The sequence below is a fragment of the Chrysemys picta genome, chromosome 1 (assembly GCF_011386835.1).
Source record: "Chrysemys picta bellii isolate R12L10 chromosome 1, ASM1138683v2, whole genome shotgun sequence".
Lineage (NCBI taxonomy): Eukaryota > Metazoa > Chordata > Testudines > Emydidae > Chrysemys > Chrysemys picta.
Window position 1 is genome coordinate 276,656,400 of NC_088791.1, and position 17,474 is coordinate 276,673,873.

The following is a 17,474-nucleotide window of genomic DNA, read 5'->3' on the forward strand; positions in this document are numbered from 1 at the left end:
AGAAATGTAAATTGATTATTTGTGAATATGCACAGAAATAACATCTGACTTTTAATACACATATGCTTTTTCTAGGATTGTACATTTCACTTATGCTCAGAATCATCAGAGGTCAGTAACAATCAAGCCTACAATGATCTCATTACACTGATCATCGTTTTCATTGTTAATTCAATGCTGTTTAACTTTTCAATTGTTTCTCTACGATAAATGTGGCAATAGACAGCCATCTGGCTCTAGTGTTTGAAAGGTACATAAGGCAATGCAAAAAAAATTGATTGGCTGCTATGACCATATTAGGAAGAAACCTTACTTGAACCAGAAGTAACTTGAGGGAAGTGAAAACTGGCTTTAATTCTCTAGCAGACCACTGGATATTGAGGTTGTATACAGCAGTTCAGAAATACATTGACAGTCTGGTCATGTTCGGATCATGCTCCTTGATTTTGTTTTATTTCCATCCAAGACAGCATTGGGTATTTCCCTACCCTTTACAGATAGCACTAGATATGGGATTGTGTATGGGGGGTTAAATGTAAATTTAAAAATAATTTAATTTCACAATCATTATAGTATTTCACTTTTAGTCGCTATTGCCTTCCACAAGCTATCAGAGGGGTAGCCGTGTTAATCTGAATCTGTAAAAAGCAACAGTGGGTCCTGTGGCACCTTTAAGACTAACAGAAGTATTGGGAGCATAAGCTTTCGTGGGTAAGAACCTCACTTCTTCAGATGCAAGAAGTGAGGTTCTTACCCACGAAAGCTTATGCTCCCAATACTTCTGTTAGTCTTAAAGGTGCCACAGGACCCTCTGTTGCTTTCCACAAGCTATGACATTACTGGTCATCTAAGTATATGTTATCTTATATTTTCTACATTATGTTACAGTGCCAATAACTGTAATTCTGCTTTTTGTAAAGCTATTGTATGAATTGTTTTTCATGTCACATAATTGACTGGCCAGGGGTTTTGGTATAGATGGTTGTATGATAGCGGTATGCCACCCTGAGTCTAAGAGGGTCAAGGTGGCCTGGTGTGGGTGGGGCAGGGATGAGAGAAGGTGTGGTGGAGATGAGCACTATGCCTGATCCTCCATTGGCATAAGCAGTTAGAGTTTAAGCCAGTGATGGAAGTTAGAATAAAATAGGCTCCATGTAATTTCCACCACCAGGGGGAATGATGATTATAAAAGGTTATTACTAGGCGACACAATGCGAAGTGCAGAGTTTTTCAGGAATAATATCCTAACAGTGAGATCTATGCAGCTAGAGAATGGTCTCCAACAGGAAGTGGCGCTAACCCCACTATCTAGCCATTTAAGATAGGACTCAACAAGACACTGGGGAATATATTGCACAGAACAATCGTACATTGTTAGTGAGATGGCCTAAAGGACACAAAAGGACTTTTCTATTTCTAATGTCTGTGATCCTATGAATTTTGCATTTTAAAACTGTCCTTTGTTACGACATGCAATATATTTTTATATGTCTGAAATACAGCGCACCAAATTGGAAGTCTTTATAGCTATTTTGTTGCAGTAGACAGCACACCTATACCAGTTGGTTTACTTTGAGGCACGCATATTTTTGTACTTGTAAATGTATATATTTCACTGAAACAACAAATGATCTAAAAGCAGAAACAAATATGGAATCATCAAGGTCATATCTTCAATGGTCAACTGTCAAGGATGGTCATTTAATAAATTTCCAGGAGGTCTGTAACTCTGTCCTTTTTTTGTGGGCAAGGAGCCCATTAATATTAACCTATTGTGACGCTGACAGGCCAGATGCCAGCTCTTGCCCAGGCTGCAGGCATTTTCTAAGAACTGACAAAGTTATAACTGGATGGACACCAGACCAGTTCACCTGTATGTTAGTTTTGCTCAAAATAGGTATTAGTCTTATAAGAATGTATTTAATGTTTAGACTCTATGAAATGCTTGCAGATTGCTCCATGCATTAATCTCAGTTGCAATGTTGCATTCCATGCTATAAGGAAATATGTACGTTTTGCTTTATAACTTTGAAAATGTTTGCTCTGAACTTGTGAACCGAGGCACAGGAATTGTCCCCTCCTCCCGCCCATCCAGAAGAATTATCAAAATCGCATGAGTCATTAAGGAACATCACAATGCAAAGGATTGGTTAATGGCCCTATCACACCTTGAAAATGCTATATTTAAGGAACCTCATCCTGTGGACTTGGAAGCTGAATGAAGGAAAAAACAAAGGGCAGGTCTACACTTAAAATGCTGCAGCGGTGCAGCTGCACCTCGGTAGCACTTCAGTGAAGACGCTACTACACCGACGGGAGAGCTTTTCCTATCCGCATAGTTAATCCACATCTGCGATAAGCAATAGCTGTTTCGATGGGAGAAGGCCTCCCATCGACACAATGCTGTCTGCACTGGGGGTTAGGTCAGTATAACTTCGTCGCTCAGGGGTGTGGGTTTTTCACACCCCTGAGTGACGTAATTATATTGATGAAGTTTATAGTGTAGATCTGGGGAAAGTTACAGGAAAATTTTCCCCTGGTGTAAATCTTGACATCAGATTACATCTCTATATGAGAGTAGAATTTTATCCTATGTAGATATGTTTTAGAGTGCTGTCTGAGGCAGTGACTGTGTATTTTGGTGTAAATTAAAGCAGTAAGCATGTTGTCTGTGCTAAACAAATTATTAATAATAATTACAAAAACAGTTGATCTATCCTAGTTAAAAAATGTAAATACACAAGTGCAGACTATCAGTTTTGATTGCTTGAGTTACAGGCTCTAATCACTTATTTTCACAAAAGACCTTAAGACAGCCATATCTCGGGTTGGCTCTTCTAGTCTTTGTGACCTTAACAATCAACATTTTTGTTAACATACGGCTTGGCAGATGAAAGCTGAAGTAACAAGGGAACTATCCCCTTGGATGTGTTTTTAAACATGTTTTCCATCAAGCATTTGCAAATGCTATATTTGAAATGCCTAATTAGAATCAATGAAACTATAAACCCATTTGGACACATTGTGAATTTTGATGTGGAGGAGGTAACCACTTAGAGGTACCCCTATTTGTTGCTGCTTCCGCAACTCCATGTCTTCTGATTTGTTTTGTGTGTGTCTCTGCTATTACCTACATACATATTAGGTCACATTTAACTGTTACAGCTTGTAACATCTAGAGTGCTAACTTTCCCCAAATCTACCTGAGGCCTCCAGCTAAAATCTGTGGTAGTTAAGGTTGACTGCAGATTTGTGGTAGGGTCAGGAGGACATTGTGGTTTAGTTGGCCATAAAGAATGCCTTTTTTCCTGTCATGTTTCAGTGGTAGACCTCTGTGCTGCATCAGTATTTGTAATACACAATAGCTCTACAGTGGGAATTCAAGCCTTACAATTGTGATTTAAAAAAAAAAAAAAGGTACAAATAAGATGTCTTGCTGCAATGATTTGCTTAAATGTAATAGAGACAGGGCTATAAGCCCAGGCCGAGGCATAAAGGTCACAGCTTCTGTGAAAATTTTCTCTATTAATAGTCTATAAGTATGTTGTTTCTGCCAAACTACTGCTTTGAACCAAATTAGTGTCTCATTACAAGTCTGATATCCAGGGTGTCAACATGCTCTTTGTTGTCTCTAGACACCCTGCTTGGTCCCTTACTCAGACTGCAGTTTTATAAACATGAGTATGTATTAGATAACAAAAACAGCAGAGGAGAGTTGAATAATTAAACAATCTGTAAAAGTGGAAGCCTAGTTTTTCTCTAGAGAGACAAGGTGGGTGAGGTAATATCTTAGAGCTCATCTCTGTGTGGCTCGAGAGCTTGTCTCTCTCACCAATGGAACTTGGTCTAGTACAGGGATTGGCAACCTTTGGCATGCGGCTCGCCAGGGTAAGCCTCCTGGCGGGCCAGGCCGGTTTGTTTACCTGCCGCATCCACAGGTTCGGCCGATCGCGGCTCCTATGCGCCGCAGTTCGCCGCTCCAGGCCAGTGTTGGCTGCGGGAAGCGGCACGGGCCGAGGGATGTACTGGCCGCTGCTTCCCGCCGCCCCCATTGGCCTGGAGCGGTGAACCGTGGCCAGTGGGAGCTGCAATCGGCCGAACCTGCGGACGCGGCAGGTAAACAAACCGACCCGGCCCACCAGGGTGCTTATCCTTGCGAGCCGCGTGCCAAAGGTTGCCGATCCCTGGTCTAGTAGAACATATAACCTCACCCACTTGTTTCTCTGATATCGTGGGACCAACATGGCTAAAACTCCACTACGTACAACAATGGAAGATATCAAATTGCTTTTCTCTATCATTTAACTTATCTCCTGAACCTGCTCCTTTTTATCTCTTATGTAGAAAAGGTTCCATTGTTTGTTTTTGTTTTTTTTTCATTTTAACCCTTATTTGCAGGCTTGCATTTGAGTATAGGGCCATAGACATATATACGCTGAACAGAGAACTTAAAACATGGTACCTGGTCTGAGTAGTTTACAGTCTAAGGCTCTGATCCTACAAACACTTAAGAACATCCTTAATACTAAGCACGTATATAGTCCCGTTGAGCTCAGTGGGGCTACTTGTGCTTCACACTAAGCACTTGCATAAGCCTTTGTAGGATCCTGGCCTACATTAGATATGATTTACCAAATACGATTATGGGGTTGCTTACATTACACAATATGAATTCTGTGTGTTTATTTTTGTATTTAGATCTTCCTGGGTTTGGGGTGACAGTGCGGGTTATTATTGGCAAGGGTCTGAGGAACCATAGGCTCCGAGAAGGGCTGTGAAGGAGAAGAAGGTTGAATGTTATACAGGAAGGGAGGCCATTCCAAGTGCAGAGGGCAGGGTGAGAGAAGGATAACACAGTGGAGAAAAGTTCCTTCTGGCTTGAAATTTGGTATGCAAGGTCTAATGCGAGGTGTGGATATTTCTAAGTTGTTGAGCAGTTTTTGATGTTTTTTACTGGGAGGTGGGGAAGAGAGGAAACTGGGCAGAATAGGTTTCGTAACTGAGGCATACTGCTCCTGGACTCTGGGTTCTGTTCCTGGCTATGCCACAGACATCCTGTCTTACCTTGGACAAGTCACTTACAGCCTGGTTTTCAGAAGTGTTGAGTACTCACAATTTCCATTGCAGATAAGAGCTCTTCTAAAAATTAGTCTGTTTACTCTGTGTCATTCCTTGTCTGTAAAATGGTAATAGTAATACCTACCAACCTTCCAGGGGTATTGTGAGAATAAATTTATTAATCTGTACTCTGCTCAGATACTGTGCTGAGCCTCATAGTAAAGCCTATAAATGATAAATTCAGGTGGTAATATTTGAGGAGATGGGGGAAAGAAGGGCAAAAAGGCTTACTGTTTCAGATGCTCTTTTTTTTTTGTATCCTCTAGTAGCATGAACAATAACTCCATTACGTCAGTAGGGTTTTATGCAAACACAGGTCCAACACTCAACATGGATCCAGTACAGAATTTAGTTTTTAGGCTATGTTTACATAGCAATCAGGGAGGTGTGATTGCAGCACATGTATGCATACCCAAGCTAGCTTTGATCAAGCTAAAAATGGCAGTGTAGACGTATTGGCACAGGGTGGCATGGCTAGGTGCCCAAGTACAAACCCATCTGTGCTGATGCAGCTGCATTGCTATGTTTAGCAAGCTAGCTCAAAGAAAGCTGGTTTGGATGTGCCGACACGTGCTTTCATTACACCTCCTGATTGCAGTGTAGACATACCCAAAGTTCAGCTGATCTCAAGAGATGATCTTGGCACGGCATGACATTTTGACTAAAAACCTAGAATGATATAAAATTATCATGCTGCACATTAAATGGATTAAACCCTGGCTAACTGATAGGTCTCAAAATTTAGGGAATTGTCATCGAGCAGGTGCTTTTCCAGTGGGGTCGTGCAGGGATCACTTCTTGGCCCTATGCTATTTAGCATTTTTATCAATGGCCTGTAAGAAAGCATAAAATCATCACTGATATAGTTTGCAGATGACACAAAACTTTGGAGAGTGGTAAATAATGAAAAGGACAGGTTACTGATTTAGAGTGATCTAGATCACTTGGTAAACGAGGCATAAGCAAACAATATGCATTTGAATATAGCTAAATGTAGATGTATACATCTAGAAACAAAGAATGTTTCATCCATACTTACAGATGAGGGACCCTATCCTGAAAACGGTTTGGGGGTTGTAGTGGATAAACAATTAAACCTGAGCTCCCAGTGTGATGTGGCCAAAAGAGCTGGTGATATCTGGGATGCATTAACAGGGGAATCTTGTGTAGGACTAGAGGTTATTTTACCTCTGTATTTGGCACTGGTGCGACTGCTGCTGGAATTCTCTACCCAGTTCTGGTGCCAAAATTCAAGAAGGATGTTGATAAATTAGAGAAGGTTCAGAGAATAGCTTTAAGAATGATTAAAGGATTAGAAAACATGTCTTTAGCGATAGACTCAAAGAGCTCAATCTGTTTAGCCAAACAAAGGGAAGGTTAAAAGGTGACTTCATTAAAATCTTTAAGTATCTACATGGGGAACAAATATATAATAATTGGCTCTTCAGTTTAGCAAAAAAAGGCATAATCTGATCCAATGGCTAGACGTTTAAGCAGAACAAATTCAGACTGGAAGCAAGGCATATTTTTTTAACAGTTAGGATAATTAACCATTGGAACAATTTACCAAGGGTCATCCATCACTGACAATTTTAAATCAAGATTGGATGTTTTTGTAAAAAATATGCCCTAGGAATAATTTTGGGACGTTCTAGTGCCTGTGTTTTACAGGAGGTCTGACTAGATGATCACAATGGTCTCTTCTGGCCTTGGAATCTATGAATCTGAGCTTTCAGAATATCTGACAGGATTCACCTGAGATTGTTTCAGCAACTACAAAATTAGTGAGAGCACTTTACATAGCGTATAGACTTCTGTCTTATACATATGTGAATTGAGTTGGCAGCCACTAGTCTACCACCAGGCACACCATGGAAATCATAGCTACAGGCAAGTATGTTGGTCTCCAGGACCCTTTCTTGAATGACATCTCGGCAGTGGCAATGCGGTACTACTAATACCACCCTCTCCAGTATGCCTCCGCTCTGACGGGAGACTAATTCTAAGGGGGAAAAGGCAGTTCAGTTGCAATGCACACAAAGGCCAATTTTTTCAATCATGTCTACTCTGGACACCCAAAAATGGAGACACCCAAAATTAATCACATTTGGAAATTTTGGTCCTAATTCTTTCCTGTCTGTCAAAGCTGCATATCTGAGTGGTAGATGTGGTTATGATTTTGATAAGGTGGACATCCGTTCACTAGGGACTGCCTGATAGTTCATTTATCAGAATGCACTTGAAGCACTCAGATGGTCAGGCCATGTAGTAGCTAATGGCCTGAACTAGATTCAAACTAATGGCCAACTCTGTATTCCAAACTCTTAAGCTATTCAGTTTTCCACTGATCTAAAATAGCCCACGAAAGAAGAAATTCCAGATTAAAATGTGAAATTCACTATACACTTGTGACAGGCTGTCACAGTCCATTGTCTAGCCACCATGCTGCATATAGAACTAGCCCATAGATCATCAGTTTGCACCTTGTGCATGGTCAAAACACACTTTCTGATTACAATAGAAGCAGGGTCCAGGATGAAAGAGATCTATAATGACCATCTATGTTTTTATTCCCTACATCTTTCCAGGAGATCATGTATATACTGCACAACTAGATGTTGAAGTAGATTGTGCTTCATAGGCTTAGATAGGCCTTACCATCAGCCTGACCAGCCTTACAGTCTGTGGAGCTTCAAACTGCCAGAGCAGGGATATGAGTTTAACTCCCTCAGCTGCAGAAGGAGATTGAGTAAACCCATAAATTGCTAAGTCAGCGCAGTTCTGACACTAATGCTGGGATACTATAAGAGTGACATGTTCCTAGGATACAATCCTGCCTTTAAATACCTTAGCACAGTATGTTATTCTTATATACTGAAGTGGGTCCCACTGTGTCTAGGTATCATTATCTATTATTTACCAGGGCCATACAGATATATATGCACAGAGAAATCAAAAACAGTGTTGCTGTTTGGATGTGCTTACAATCTGAGGCCCCAAACACATATGTAATGTGAGCTACTTCACACAGTAGTTACACAGAGTTGGTACTATGAACCTTGATAAAAGTAGTGATATGCATAGGTGCTCAGAGAATCAGGATCTACTTGCAATGGTGGACAAAATAAGTTTGTGAGGTTATAAAGCCTGCTTATGTCTGTTTGGTTTTTTATTTTGTTTTGTTTCTGTTTTGTTTTCTCATAAACTAACTAGGGAAATATAGCCTAGCAGGGATCATCAACCTTCGGCATGCCAGGGTAAGCCCCCTTGCGGGCCAGGCCGGTTTGTTTACCTGCCGCGTCCATAGGTTAGGACGATTGCGGCTCCCACTGGCTGCAGTTCGCCGCTCCAGGCCAATGGAGGCTGCGAGAAGCTGCGGCCAGGACATCCCTTGGCCCACGCCGCTTCCCGCAGCCCCCATTGGCCTGGAGCAGCAAATCACGGCCAGTGGGAGCCGCAATCAGCCGAACCTGTGGATGCAGCAGGTAAACAAACTGCCCCGGCCAGCCAGGTGCTTACCCAGGTGTGCCGCGTGCTGAAGGTTGCCGATCCCTGGCCTAGAGGGAGCTACTACAAGGTGGGTGCATAACTGGTTGGAAAACTGTACCCAGAGAACAGTTATCAGTGGTTCACAATCAAGCTGGAAGGGCATATAAAGTGGGGTCCCAGACCAATTGGTCCTGGCTCCGATTATGTTTAATTTCTTTATAAATGATTTAGATAATGGCATAGAGAGTAGAGTTATAAAGTTTGCAGACGATACCAAGCTGGGAGGGGTTGTAAGTGCTTTGGAGGACAGGATTAAAATTCAAAGTTATCTGGACAAACTGGAGAAATGGTCTGAAGCAAATAGGATGAAATTCAATAAGGACAAAGGCAAAGTACTCTACTTAGGAAGGAACAATCAATTGTGTGTGGGGGCGCGCACAGAGAGAGAGAGAGAGAAATGACTGCCTAGAAAGGAGTACTGTGGAAAGGGATCTGGGGGTTATAGTAGATCACAAACTAAATATGAGTCAACAGTGTAACACTGTTGCAAAAAAGCAATCATTCTGGGATGTATTAGCAGGAGTATTGTAAGCAAGACACAAGTAATTCCTCCACTTTACTTCATGCTGATAAGGCCTCAACTGGAGTATTGTGACCAGTCCTGTGTACCACATTTCAGGAAAGATGTGGACAAATTGGAGAAAGTCCAGAGGGAGAGCAACAAAAAATATTAAAGGTCTAGAAAACATGATCTGCAGTAGAACCTCAGAGTTACGAACACCTCGGGAATGGAGGTTTTTCATAACTCTGAAATATTTATAACTCTGAACAAAATGTTGTGGTTGTTCTTTCAAAAGCTTACAACTGAACATTGACTTAATACAGCTTTGAAAGTTTACCATGCAGAAGAAAAATGCTTCTTTTAACAATCTTAATTTAAACAAAACAAGCTCAAATCTTTTTTTAAACTTTCCCTTTATTTTTTTAATAGTTTGTTTAACACAGTACTGTACTATTTTGGGGGGCGGGACGGGGAGAGGGTCTCTGCTGCTGCCTGATTGTGTACTTCCGGTTCCAAATGAGGTGTGTGGTTTGACCGGTCAGTTTGTAACTCTGGTGTTTGTAACTGAGGGGGGACATAGTAACAGTTTTCAAGTATGTAAACAGTTGTTACAATGAGGAGGGTAAAAAATTGTTCTCCTGATCCTCTGAGGATAGTACAAGAAGCAATTGGCTTAAATTGCAGCAAGGGGGGTTTAGGTTGGACATTAGGAAAAACTTCCTAACTGTCAGGGTAGTTAAGCACTGGAACAAATTACCTACGGAAATTGTGGAATCTCCATCATAGGAGGTTTTTAAGAGCAGGTTAGACAATCACCTCTCAGGGATGGTCTAGTCATGCCTTGAGTGTAGGGGACTGGACTAAATGATCTATTGAAGTCCATTCCAGTCCTACATTTCTATGATTCTGTGAAAAGGTATTTGAGTGTTTGTTTGATTGGTTTGGTGTAAGAGGGGTAGGTGTTGAAGGGGCTGTGAAAAGGTCCCTAACCAAAGGTTCTTAAGCAAAGTAAGCTGTCATGGGATAAGAAGGAAGGTTCTCTCATGGATCGGTAACTGGTTAAAAGATAGGAAACAAAGAATAGGAATAAATGGTCAGTTTTCAGAATGGAGAGAGGTAAATAGTGGTGTCCCCCACAGGTCTGTATTGGGACCAGTGCTGTTCAACGTATTCATAAATTATCTGGAAAAAGGAGTAACCGGTGAAGGGGCAAAATTTGCAGATGATACTAAACTACTCCAGCTGGTTAAGTACAACGCAGACTGCAGAGCTATAAAGGGATCTCACAAAACTGGGTGACTGGGCAACAAAATGGCAGATGAAATTCAGTGTTGATAAATGCAAATGAATGCACATTGGAAAACATAATCTCAACTATACATATAAAATGATGGGGTCTAAATTAGCTGTTACCACTCAAAAGAGTGATCTTGGAGTCATTGTGGATAGTTCTCTGAAAACATCCACTCAATTTGTAGCGGCAGTCAAAAAAGCTAACAGAATGATGGGAATCAAGAAAGGGATAGATAATAAGACAGAAAATATCATATTTCCTCTATATAAATCCATGCGTGCAGATGTGGTCACCCCATCTCAAAAAAAGGTATATTGGAATTGGAAAAGGTTCAGAAAAGGGCAACAAAAATGATTAAGGGAATGAATGGCTTCTGTATGAGGAGAGATTAACAAGATTGGGACTTTTAAGCTTGGAAAAGAAACAACTAAGGGTGGATATGATAGAGATCTATAAAATCATGACTGGTGTGCAGAAAGTAAATAAGGCAATATTATTTACTCCTTCTCATAACACAAGAACTAGGGGTCACCAAATGAAATTAATAGGCAGCAGGTTTAAAACAAACCAAAGGAAGTATTTCTTCACACAATGCACAGTCAACCTGTGGAACTCGTTGCCAGAGGATGTTGTGAAGGCCAAGACTATAACAGGGTTAAATAAAAGAGCTAGATAAATTCATGGAGGATAGATCCATCAGTAGCTCTTAGCCAGGATGGGCAGGGATGGTATCTCTAGCCTCTGTTTGCCAGAAGCAGGGAATGGGCGACAGGGGATGGATCACTTGGTTCTGTTCATTCCCTCTGAGGCTCCTGGAATTGGCCACTGTCGGAAGACAGGATACTGGGCTAGATGGACCTTTGGTCTGAGCCAGTATGGCTGTTCTTATGGTCTTAAATAGTGAATTTGGAGGAGGTAAGGGAGAATGTATGGTGAACATGACCAGGAGATTTCAGGTGTAAGGGAGGCAGCATAGAACATAGGGATGCTGCTGGGGAGAATACAAAGGGGGGACGGAAGGAAACAGAAATATCCTGAACACAAGGCCTGAGCCAAACAATGGTGAGAGATTAATGAACCTAGATGTAAAAATTTTGAAAAATAGGTCTGGAAGCCCAAATAAAATATTTCAGCCTGAACTTTAAATTTCCTTTTCTGTGTTGTTAAGGTTAACAATACATATAAAGTAGCTTTGCATAATTTAATAAATCTAAACAATTATCAGTGCACTATGCCTGAAGAGAGAATTTTAAAACTGTGCAGTGCTTTAAACCCATATTCTTTAAATAAAGATTTTAGCACCAGTTCAAAACCATTATGAAATTTGGTCCCACCATTATGAAATGGTTCCTTTCCTCTGTAACGCTTTCTTCCTATGGTCTTTGCCCCCCTTTTTTTATTTGGGAGGGAGAGTCTTTAGAGAAAAAGAACAATTTCTCTAACACTTGTAATTGACTGATATGAAACAGGAAAAAAATCACCTTTCTGTCTTAGTGTTTACTTCTGATCTCAATTATTTTGTACTCGTTGAAAAACCCTGTAGCTTAACTACAGTAATGGTCTGATTTCTTCTAGTGAAAATGCCTTGCAGTAATCTTCCCCAAACTGCACAGGGCAAGTGAAGTCTTTATTTTGGGGGAAGAGAAGGAAGTATGGAATTATCTGGAGGGTTAAAGAACAAAGACCAGGAAAGGCAGGTTAAAATTCAGAAAAGAACTACAGGCAGATACTGCCATCTAGAGTCAAGAATTGATATTAGTCATATTTTAAAGTGGGATATTTGGCTCCAGATTAATGTATTGTGAAAACAGTATCAGACAGAATCTTAGCCTAACAGAAATGCTTTCATGATGTTTTTAATTCCATTGGGAACAGTTGGTGAAGGTCATTTGGGTATTTTAAATACAATATTGTCATGGATAAGTAGCAAACAGAAGCTAGTATTCCAATCGTACAGAAGTAAATATGAAATTGAAATACAAAAAACTAGAATACAAAGAAAATGATGTGCAAATAAGTAGTCATATTCAGATAATAATAAAAATTGTAACAAAACTGGCTATTCATAATAGGTAGTGAATGAAAAGTAGACTTTCTCTGCAGTGTTGCAGTTGAAACACTGCAATGTGTATACATTTTTAAAAACAGCTTTTACTGGATTTAAAGAAACTACATACTGAATTGGTCTTATAAAATCTTCTTTTTAACATAATATTACCAGGGACCAAATATGCCCTGTCAATGTCCTTTTAAAAATATTAATTTATTGAAACACAAACATTGCAGCATGAAAGGCAACCTGAAAATATAGTTGTTTAGAAGCTGTATAATCAAAAATGAAACTAATTGGTTTTATTGTTTGAACCTGAGAAAAATGCAGAAAAGGAAACAAATTGCAAATTGAGTAAAAATAAATTATATTTTAAAATTCTCAGTTCCAGTCATGGAGGGAGATGGTGTTTTTAAATATGCTTTCTGAACTTGACAATGTCCTTTGATATACCTTCCAAGTGTACTTATTTTGTACATCACAAAAATCAATTCATTGACTAATTAAATATTTTGTGGTTAGACATGCCTCTTTCACCAAGTTTCTGGCATGTTTAACAAACTTGGACTCCAATTTTGAAAACACTTGAACCTGTGCATAGCTATATCCTGCAAGTAGCCACATTGATTTCAGTGAAAATATTCATTCTCATTTATGAATATGCATAAGTGCTTGTAGATCAGGGTCTGGAGGAGTGCCCTCAGCTCTTTTCTCAACGTTGGACAAAGTCTATCATCTTGAATTCAGACAAATATATGATATCTATATGTTACTCTCACACTCACTATGTGGGTGTTGCTCCTGTTAATGCTGAGTGTGAACATTTACCTCCAAAATCTGGAAATAATAATTCACTTACTTGCAATACATGTTATATAGCTGCCATTTGTAGGCGCTTCCCTGCAGCAGTGTTAGTGATTTGGCAATATTATCATTTTGAATATGAAAATTATTAATTGTAGTGGCAGGTTTCACGTCTTTTCATTCACATATCTGGCAGCATTTCCTATACACTTTTTTTAAAAAACGAAACAACCAAAATGCTGTTTAATTTTGAGCTGCCAAAACATCTTTGTCAAATGCTGAAATAAATGGATACAAATTATTCAAGTCTGTGAATTCCATCATATTCACATATGTACATACATTTGTGCATGCGCACTCAGGCCTCTCTGTTTAATGGTGCATGGTGTTCTTCACCCCTTTCTGTTGCTCTGTTATGTCTCTTTATTCTCAAAGAACTGAGGAACACTGTTCTATTTTCATGGAAGTCTCAGCCCAGGATCAAAACATCTTATACACTTTGACAAAATCTGCTCAGCCATATTTCTAAAAGAACTCTGTGAAAGACTTGCTTTATAGTTTTACTCTTTCTTTTTGTTCTTTGTGGTTTGCATTATTCTGTTGGAATCTTAAAAATAACTGCACATTCGTTAACAATGTTGTTTCCCCCCCCTGTTTTTCACCTACGCTCCCTTCTCGTCCTTGCAGTCCAGACTGAGCTATTAAACACCTAAATTCACACCTTTACCTGAGTTCTTTTTTCCTTCATTTCCTTTGATTTACTTGATCCCTCTGTTTAATTCTGAGGTTTAAAATAAGACCCTGACGCCATATCTTTTTTTCAACCTTGCTCAATTTTCCATGGTTCCAAGGATAAACTGTGGCTCTTGAAAGCTCATCCATATTATTTTTCTTTGTAGTTATTCCAGTTAAAGGGGTCACCTACAACTTTTTGAGATTTTGGACGATTAATATTCTCTGACTGCTGGTCTAATATGATTACTACTTTCAGGTCCTTATTTTTCCCTCTGGTTTAACAAGTTAGAAACAACCACAGCATTTCTATTTACCTTCTTGTTTACCTTCAGATATATCAGCATAGCTCTGGGAATAAGGTAGTTTCATTCATTTGTACTCTAATAACTTTGCAGAAGCAAAGTATAAAACTCGGTTAACCAAATTTTCTAAAAATTCAATCGTGCTTTCATGTTCTTAACCCTCAGTAATGTGTGTAAATGTTTGTTGGATGAAGCTCTTGGTCATTAATAATTTCACAGCATCCTTTAAATCCTTTCACAGTGAAGCACAGGTGGAAAAAACGTTTTATACCAAAGAATTTTATTATGCCAATAACTTTCTGAATTCCTAGTTCATTTCTTTGAGATAAATGCAATCTATCCTATATATCTTAGGTTTTTATCACCATTGTATCTGAATGCTATAACTTATTCTTAGATTACAATCTTGAAAACACTGCTGCATATGCCTCTCATGTGACCAAACCTTGGAATATTAGATTTAGTTCAGGGCACTTCAGTGCCAATAAGATATTTACAAATTTGCAAAGTTCCAAGAAGAGTAGCAAACAGTATAGATAGCTGGAGGAATTGACTACAAGAAAAGATTCAGAGTTAAATATGTATAGCCTGGCAAAGCAACAATTAAGGGGCATATAACAGCATATAAATATTTGAAATGTACAGGTACCAAGGATGGCAAAGGAAGGATAATATAGGAGCATGCATGGATGTAGAAATTAGAAACACAAGAAGAAAATGGTTTTGATTAGGGTTGCCTCTCAGATCCTACATTTACAGACTCTACCAGCCTGCTCTCTCCCCCACACCACAATGCACAGAGGAAAAATCTGTTAACATTTAAAATGCACATAAAATAAGGATGTGTCAGATCCTTCCTCCTGTGGGAGGGGCCAGGAAAACACAGCTGTCATGAGGGTGGGGCTGTGCAATCTGTAACTTGGTGAGCTGCCTTTGCTGGCGTTAAGGCATCCTAGCCCCTCCTTCAAGTTCAGTCAAGGCAGGAGCAGTCTGCATAGGCTACTGCTCCTCAGTGTCTACACTAGCTTCTCCTTCCTCCTGGCAGCATGGCTTTTGCAGGACCCTTGTTGTTATTGGCTGGACCCCCTTGAAGCTGCCCTGTAGGACTCTATTTGTTGCTGGATTTCTGTTTGGGGAAAATGGCATGCTCACTCCCACCCGTATTCTGTCTTCTAAGCTCTGTTTGTGTGTATCTGTCTACCTGCCATATTTCTAAGACTCCTTAATGTTGCTATCCCGTGTTATTCCTAACCCCACTCAGTTCTGCAGAGGTAGTCCCAAGGGGAGAGAGGATGGTTCACAGAGACGTCATTTCCCCACTTTTCCTTCGAAGCAGGCAGCTCTGCACTAGGAGAGTCCTCACCAGGCCAAAGTTATTGTAATTGTATTCCTAAAAAGTTACAATACACACAATAAGACTTCTCATAGTGAATCTTGTACTATTCTCCTCTTAATACTTCTTTCTTTTGCACATATCAAATTAAGATCATGCTTTCTGCTTAGGAGAAATACTGTAATTTGCTCCATAAATGTTTTTACTCAGGGCGAAATCCTGACCCCATTGACGTTAATGGGAGTTTGGTTATTGACATCAGTGGGGTCAGGATTTCACACCACGCTTCTTTTTAGGTTAGCAGATCTATCCCTTTGTTGAGTTGACTCTTCTGTTGCTTTTAATATTTGTGTGCAGAAGCTTTTTTTCTTTTGCAAAGTTTTATTCCTTTCAGATAGTCATTGAAAGGCCCGTCATTGCATTCCTGCTTGGTTTCGCTTAGCTCAGGAGAAACTATTTATTTAACATGTCTCCATTTAAATGGGCACTATTGTCCTTGAAATGTCAAATATAATGTGACATATCAATTATTGTATGTCAAGCAAATGATGTATTTGCAGCCCCCATTGATTTAGATGGGATTTGACATGTGCTTGATGTATTGTAATGGCGCTTCTTCAGTTCAGTGGATATCTTGGAAACAACGATGAATGGCATATAAATCACAGAACCACCTTTTGCAGGGATATTTCACAGAATATAAAATAGAGGCTTGGCTTTCCTACTAGTCTTGGTCAATAATGGCTGCCCTGTTCCAGGTTTGGGGGCCTCTAGTGGCTGGTAGGTCTGCCAGTAGTATTCAAGCAGACCCTGACTGCACACTTGTTCTACTCAAGGATGATTATTATTTATTTATTTTATTTATTATTATACAAAGGAAAAACTAACATTTTGCAGGAGCTCTTTGATTATGACATGAAGGAAGGGTATGCGGTTATATAAAACGTGCAACAAGACTATAACTCTGATCCTGTAATAGGATAAGTAGGAGTTTCTTCCTGACCATATTGAGATTGCAGAAGGAAATACACTGGATTCTGTGTCTCTGAGAAGTGGATCTGCAATTGTGTGCTTTTTATTAAGCAAAACAGCTGGATATGGGGCCTAGCACAGACCTGCAGAGCCTACATATGATACACTGCTTTTTCAGTGGCATATATGAAATGAGCTTGCTGGTCTCAGCCCAGGTCCCACGAGCCAGGTGGGTGTCCACTTCACACACAAAAATCTCATAATTGGCACTGAACGTCACCTTGCTGGCAGTCTCCGCCCAAAGAACAAAGGGGAAATCCTGGGCCCATTGACATTTGTGGGAGTTTTGCAGTTACCTGCGGTGGGGTGAGGATTTCACCCGGTGGGTTGAACCACCCTCTAACATCTGGATGTGATCACTTCAGTTAAGGGCTGATGGACATTGGCAGAGCAATGTGGGGAAACTTTCAGAAGCACTGCCCATGCTGTTCCTGTTCAGTGGATAAAGCGAGGACATCAGTCTCTAGTCTATCAATTCACCATCTCTCACAATTAAGGAATTCAAACTTTTAAAAAATTAATCTATGGCAAACCCAAAAATATGCATCTAACGCAAGGATCAGCAACCTTTGGCACGTGGCCCATCAGGGAAATCCTCTGGTGGGCCAGGACGGTTTGTTTACATGCAGCGTCCGCAGGTTCGGCCGATCACAGCTCCCACTGGCCACAGTTCGCCATTCCAGGACATCCCATGCCGCTTCCTGCAGCCCCCATTGGCCTGGAACAGTGAACCGCAGCCAGTGGGAGCTGCGATC

At 40.2% G+C, this 17,474-nt stretch overlaps 1 protein-coding gene across 19 annotated transcripts in view; it reads left to right on the top strand.

The window, feature by feature from the left end:
• Window positions 1-17,474, top strand: part of KLF12 (KLF transcription factor 12) — a 345,970-nt gene that overhangs the window by 289,789 nt on the left and 38,707 nt on the right. For 12 of the 19 annotated variants that reach the window (XM_065581116.1, XM_008178564.4, XM_008178562.4 and 9 more), the window contains one exon: window positions 76-111. The exons of the other annotated variants lie outside the window; for them this stretch is intronic. In XM_065581116.1, the coding sequence (XP_065437188.1) occupies window positions 76-111 (36 nt within the window). The remainder of the gene's footprint in view (window positions 1-75; window positions 112-17,474) is intronic. 19 annotated transcript variants of the gene reach the window in all.